Source organism: Solanum tuberosum, unplaced genomic scaffold (genome assembly GCF_000226075.1).
Source record: "Solanum tuberosum cultivar DM 1-3 516 R44 unplaced genomic scaffold, SolTub_3.0 scf00262, whole genome shotgun sequence".
NCBI classification, from domain to species: Eukaryota; Viridiplantae; Streptophyta; class Magnoliopsida; order Solanales; family Solanaceae; genus Solanum; species Solanum tuberosum.
In genome coordinates this window covers 734,284-740,225 of record NW_006239186.1, presented here as the reverse complement: position 1 = coordinate 740,225, position 5,942 = coordinate 734,284, and the positions used below count along the sequence as shown (strand labels likewise).

General features: G+C 36.1%; 2 protein-coding genes across 2 annotated transcripts; one reads left to right on the top strand and one right to left on the bottom strand.

The window, feature by feature from the left end:
• Positions 1-276: 276 nt before the first annotated feature.
• Positions 277-939, top strand: LOC107062724 (uncharacterized). Its single transcript, XM_015313687.1, has one exon. The coding sequence runs from the start codon at positions 277-279 to the stop codon at positions 937-939; it is 663 nt and encodes a 220-aa protein (XP_015169173.1).
• A 498-nt stretch (positions 940-1,437) lies between these two features.
• Positions 1,438-5,639, bottom strand: LOC102585980 (TBC1 domain family member 2B-like). Its single transcript, XM_006357926.2, has 7 exons — positions 5,163-5,639; positions 3,865-3,981; positions 2,987-3,165; positions 2,795-2,888; positions 2,206-2,283; positions 1,989-2,090; positions 1,438-1,794 (listed from the first exon to the last, which is right to left on the bottom strand). Exons 1-7 carry the CDS (start codon positions 5,637-5,639, stop codon positions 1,657-1,659), a joined length of 1,185 nt encoding a protein of 394 aa, XP_006357988.1. The 3' UTR covers positions 1,438-1,656.
• Between the last annotated feature and the right edge of the window lie 303 nt (positions 5,640-5,942).

The window sequence follows — 5,942 nt, the reverse complement described above, 5'->3', positions numbered from 1 at the left end:
CACTGGTGTTCTAATATTTCAACATCGCCATATGGAGTTGGTGTCTGGAGAAGTATACGCAAATTATGGGAGGAGTTCTCTCAACACAAACACTTAATTGCAGGGAATGGACAACATATCAGTTTCTGGAGAGACAAATAGATAGGCAACTCCTCTTTAATGGTTGCTTATCCTAACATATTCCAGATAGTAAAGGAGCCAAACTCTACTATTCAGCAATACATAAAAGGGAATTCCTGGAACATCATCCTCAGAAGAAACATACAGGACTAGGAAATGGAGGAATCGGTCAGCCTGCTAGCAGCACTTCACAGTGTTGCATTTAACAGTGAAACACCAGACCAACTCAACTGGGGAGAAAAAAAGAGTGGGAAGTTCTTAGTTAAAGCAACTTTCAAGCTTCTAGGTCCACAAAATGCAATTACAGACCACTGGCCTTGGAAGCTTATATGGAAGATCAAATTGCCTCCTAAAATTAGTTGCTTCAGCTGGACTGCACTTCATGGAGTTTGCCTGACCCAAGACAACCTGACCAGAAGAAAGTTTCAGATGGCTACCAGATGTTATATGTGCATGAAGGAAGCAGAAACACAGAACCACCTATTTCTACAATGTCAAATAGCAGCAGACTTGTGGAGTATGTTTTTAGCTCATTTTGACCTCACATGGGTCATGCCTCAGAATATCAAGGATGTTGTGATAAGCTGGAGTTGCTGGAAAGTTGATAGCACCATCAAGAGAATTTGGAAGATGATACCTGCAACCATTTTTTGGAGTATCTGGAACGAAAGGAATAGAAGATGCTTTGATGGAATATCAACTACCTACCAATCTTTAAAAGCTAACTGCCTCATGTTTTTGTATAGTTGGGTTTATTTATCCCCTCTAGATTCTCCTGATTCATTTCTGAACTTTGTCAGCTCCCTGACTCTTAATTAACAATGTAAAGGAGAGCTGACCTTTTGCTACTAAGCTTTTGTAACTATTATGCATCTACTTGATGCCTGCAATAGAACTAATTACTTCATCAAAAAAAAAAAGTGCTCTTTGTCAAAAATACTTTTCTAAAAAGCTTTTGGATAGTAATAATTTATGTTTGGCTAATCAATTTAAAAAACAATTTTACTAATATAGAACAACAGTTTGTGCTAGGCCAAGGTTCTAAAATTGCTTTAGAGGAAAAACTACTTTCTTTTGGCGTTTTAAAAACAACTTTTGCTTTTCCTTAAAAGAACTTTTTTTTTCTAAAAACGTGGCCAAACACCTTAACCACTTTAGTACTTTAACTTTCTAAAATAAGTACTTTTGACTTCGCATAAGCTTGGCCAAACAAGCTATAGCCACTTAATAAGATTGGGTTTTCCATACCTGGTCTTTCCTTTTACTAAAAGATTGGCTCAACAAAATGAGAATTTGCAGGATTTTGATAACAGGAGGAAGAAAAAAGAATAAAGGATAACTAAATTACAGCAATATTTTCAGATTACATTTACACTTCTGTAACACCTACAACTTAATAAACAAGCATACTCTCTCCAAGCCGCAGTTTTTGCTCATTGTTTTGTGAGCAAATCGTTGATCTCCTAGCAAGGGCAGCACGCCCTGACACGGATGCATTATACATAAGCTACAATTACTAGGTTTCCTCGTAAAAAACTACAGTTTTTCATCTGGAAATACAGAATTTAACCGTCTTGATCTCTGGTCGAGCTCTGCCATTACAGCTGGTTCCTGCTTTTTCCTCTGTTTTGATATAGTAGTCGTTGTCATAGAGCCAACCTTATCAAATGCAACCTGAACGAACGAATATTAAAGATATGATTCGCTGTAGAGTTCATAACACAGCAGTATGTTGTCCTAAAGATTAAGCATCTTAACTCAGAACAAGGAGTTCCAGAATAAGAAGTCATTTATGCAACATGCGGGTAAAATGAATTAGATGGATCATGAGAATAAGAGAAAAATAGAGTCTAGTAAAAGTATATTACCGTTAACAACTCATCAGGATCAAAAAGGTGATGAGTGCTTCTCTGTATGATACTAATTACATCCCCGACGTGATGTGCTACCAGCAACTTCTCTTCGTTCATCTACAGTTATTTAAAAAATGCAGAACTCGCTTAAAATTTGAAATTCACTTCTACTGAGTCAGGAGAAGAATAGTAGAAACACATACATGAAACAGAAATTAGAAAGAATATTTACCTTGAAAACTGCCAATGCTACATGAAATAGAACCTTAGCACCTTCATAGAAGAGGACATCCCATACTCGCAAGGTTGTCTGAAATGAATTAGTACACACAAATTTAGAGGGTGTTTGGCTAAGCTTATGAGCTAGTCAAACTAGTTTATAAGCATTTTTTAGCTTATTTACGCGTTTGGTAAATACTCAAAGCGCTTATAAGTTAAAATCAGTGAAAAGCCATAAGTTGGTGACCCCTAACTTATGGCTTTTCAGCTTATAAGCACTTTTAGTTTGAGCTTTACTATTTTATCCTTAATATATTTTTGAAGTCTCAAAATATCTTTACCAAACACATCAACAGCTTATTATCGATTTCCGCACTTTCCAAATATGTAACTGCTTATTTATAAATTAATTTAGCACTCGAAACTGTTTTTCAGCACTTAAAACTTATTAGCTATTTACAATTTACAATCAGCTAATCCAACTGTCTCTTACTAATCAGTAACCGATTCTTAGCAGGTGGTTTCCACTTTCCACATGGGTTTGGATGATCTATTTTATAGCATTTTAGAGTTTCAAACTCAAAGCAAGAGAGAATTCTCACCTCAGAAGGCAAACTTTTGGAGAAAAGGCAGAGAAACCACTCGGTGCAAACAAGAGAAACATCAAATTCTAGAGAATCCAAATGAGCTGCTAACCTGCATTTTCCTCCTCAATTTCAGAAAACAGTCGATATCCATGTGAATCAAAAACATCAGTGTGAAAAAATAATTACACAAAGCGAAAGAGCAAGTACCTTGGACATTTTTTGGTTAATAGGTCCTTGAACACTCTTTGCTCAACGTGGCATCCAGACAAGTTATTAGTATAACAATCATTTACCAAGACATTCTCTAAAAGGACAGCAAGCATCCAGAAAGCATCTTCTTCAGTTTTTAGCACGAGCAACAATAATGCTGCAACATAGTTCAATCCCTGCAAAACAATCAGCTCATCTAAATTAGTGATGTAACAACTACTATTGAAGAAAAAATGAAACTGTTTGTTCTACTCTTTCCTACCTCTTTGTCTCTAAGTGGGCACATTTAAGGCCTTTTTATGCCTTAACATATTTTGACATGTAAGAAAATGTGTAATTAATTTGGTTGAGCACCTGGTTCTAATAGGCTAAATGTATTAGTCTTTGAATATTTGTTCCTCGTGGAGTGCTATATATCACTTCACATTTAAACAGCATTGTCATATGAACATGGGAAAAGCATTTGCTCTTTGACTTTTAAACTATTCTAGGATAGGTGCAAACTTGCAGGAGGCAGGAATTGGATTGACTAGTTTAGAGCTACGCAACTGTGCTATATTGATAACGCAACTTAAATCTCATCCTTATCCGAGTTGCCCATCCTCAAGTTTCACTTCCATAGTAGCCTCCGTTTATTATCCTTCTTACTCCTATTCAACTCTAAACAAGGTTACAGCTTGCAATTACAAGATAACATGAGAGAATCAATTGATATCCCTTGAGAAATGCATAATCTAGCTAAATAATGGATAAGTTGATGTGACAAAGGACAACTAAATTTCTGAACTATAAAAGCATGGCAGCATGGACACCTGTATATGAAAGAGAACAGATCATAAAAGAATCTCTCTTTGTGAAAGACAAGAAGGATATACCTGGCAATAGCCAACATCAGAATCTCGGAAAGAATAGGCAACGAGAACTCGTCTCAGAGCAGCATGACCCTCAGAAGTGTCCAACCAGGGATGACCAGGAAAGGTTCGTGGAAGGTCCTGCGAGTAAAAAACACATACAGATCACAAATTTGGCAATACCAAATTCTTAAATAAAATGAATCTCAAATTATACATTTCACTTCAAGTTTGTTAATAAGTTACTGAATATAATAATCTTGATTCTTGTCTTCCATCTCAACATATACATTCCTCATATAACTAGAAGAGTTTTTTTCAGCTTTATTTCACATAATATTAAACGTCATGAAGACCCTCTTTCATCTGCAAACTGGTACTCTACCATGAATCATTAGAGAGATTCACTCTTTAAATACAATGGGTGGTATGGCTTCCAGTATGTGTGCACTTTAACTTCAACAATCTGCATTCAATCCCTAACCAATAGGAAATGTCTATTCAGGTTTGAGCCTAGTATATTAGCCCTATAGAGAAATAGCAAATGGGACATGCTCTTCGACTTATAAAAGGATCATTTGCCAGCCAACCTTCAACACTACAACAAAGGAAAGCACTCAACCCTTGAAATCTGTAATACAAATCATCTCCTAAAACAGTTAGCAACACATTAAGTATGTGCACAAGTCATCTCCTAAAACGGTTATCAACACATCAAGTATTTGCACAAGTTATAAAACCTTGGCATTTTAATGAAATATTTGGAAGAGAGAAAAGTTGCAGACGTATAACATCCAATAATATTATTCACCCAAAAAAATGCATCCTAAATTACTCTTAATTATACTTCACAACCTAAAATTCAACTCTATAACTAGATGAAAATGTTTGCATTTAGAGCACATATTAACTCGAAAACTGCCCTCAAATGCATCCAAAAGGTTATCAACACGTCAAGTCTCAACATATAACAGCAAACAGCTAAAACAAAAACACCCTTCATCACTCAAAAGGTAATATCAAATAGCATAATATCAAATTCAGAGAAATAAACCAAATCTATTCTCTAAAGGGGTCGTTTGGTACGCAGGATTAGGTGGGATGTCCCAGGATTAAGATTTGGATAAAATTTATACTATCTTGGGGTTGACGGTATAAATTTGATACCGGGCTTAATCCTGGAATCCGATTTCATCAGATCAAACTTGAGGTGGGATAAATTAGTCCAAGGATTATAACCCCAGGATAATTTAGTCTGCAAACCAAACGACCCCATAATATCAAACAAGGGATCAAGGTAATGTTTTGACCAAAAAACTCACATGATCAATCTGTTTGGTTGCAGGTGTGACCTTATCCAAAACAGCCATGGTCATATCTTGGTAATAACTTTCCGGGACGGTTGATTTCTTCTTAGCTGCACCTGATAGTGAAAACCACACCTTAGGCCTCAACACAGGTGGGATTCCTTTCCTAATTAGTTTCTTGAGAGTAATTGCATTCACCAAAGTAGAGAGTTTAAGGGATGTTTTAAGGGTTGATGTAACTTGTGTTTGCAAATACCAATTTACACCTTTGCTAGCTTCTAATGCCCACCACACCTTACCCTGTTCCCTAACCTTCTCCCTAACCTCATTCAACACATTTACATCATCAACATTGCCTTCCACTGTGAACCCATATAGATCTTGGAATTTCACAGTTATATTTGCCCTTCTGGAATGAATGCTTGGCCTCAAAATCTGAATTTGAGATTGGTATTCAAAGGCCAAATCTTTTCTATTTTGGGTTCCAAACATTTTCTTTTTTTTGTAAGAGTTTCAAAGATTAATCAAAAGGGTGTCTGAAAATAGATGTAAGAACACAAATTGTCAACTTTCCAGACAAAATGAGAAAATTCAGGGCCTTAATAGAAATGGGTATTTGAGCTTTTTAGAAAAATCCCATTTCTGGGGCATCAGATTCTTGAAACACAAACTGATTTGTACAGAAAAGGGGGAAAAATCAGATCTTTTTTAAGTTCTTCCCCCACAAAAAGACAAGGAGAAAATTGAAAATGGAAACAGCAAATGCTACAAAGGAAGGCAAAATCCTGAACAACA

Excerpts from the sequence above, each read along its gene's own strand:
- LOC107062724 (XM_015313687.1), top strand. The coding sequence starts at position 277 with ATGGAGGAATCGGTCAGCCTGCTAGCAGCACTTCACAGTGTTGCATTT.
- LOC102585980 (XM_006357926.2), bottom strand. The coding sequence starts at position 5,639 with ATGTTTGGAACCCAAAATAGAAAAGATTTGGCCTTTGAATACCAATCT. Across the intron at positions 3,166-3,864 it reads CTGATGTTGGCTATTGCCAG|GGATTGAACTATGTTGCAGC; the intron begins GTATATCCTTCT and ends ATTGTTTTGCAG. Across the intron at positions 2,091-2,205 it reads TAGCATTGGCAGTTTTCAAG|ATGAACGAAGAGAAGTTGCT; the intron begins GTAAATATTCTT and ends AAATAACTGTAG.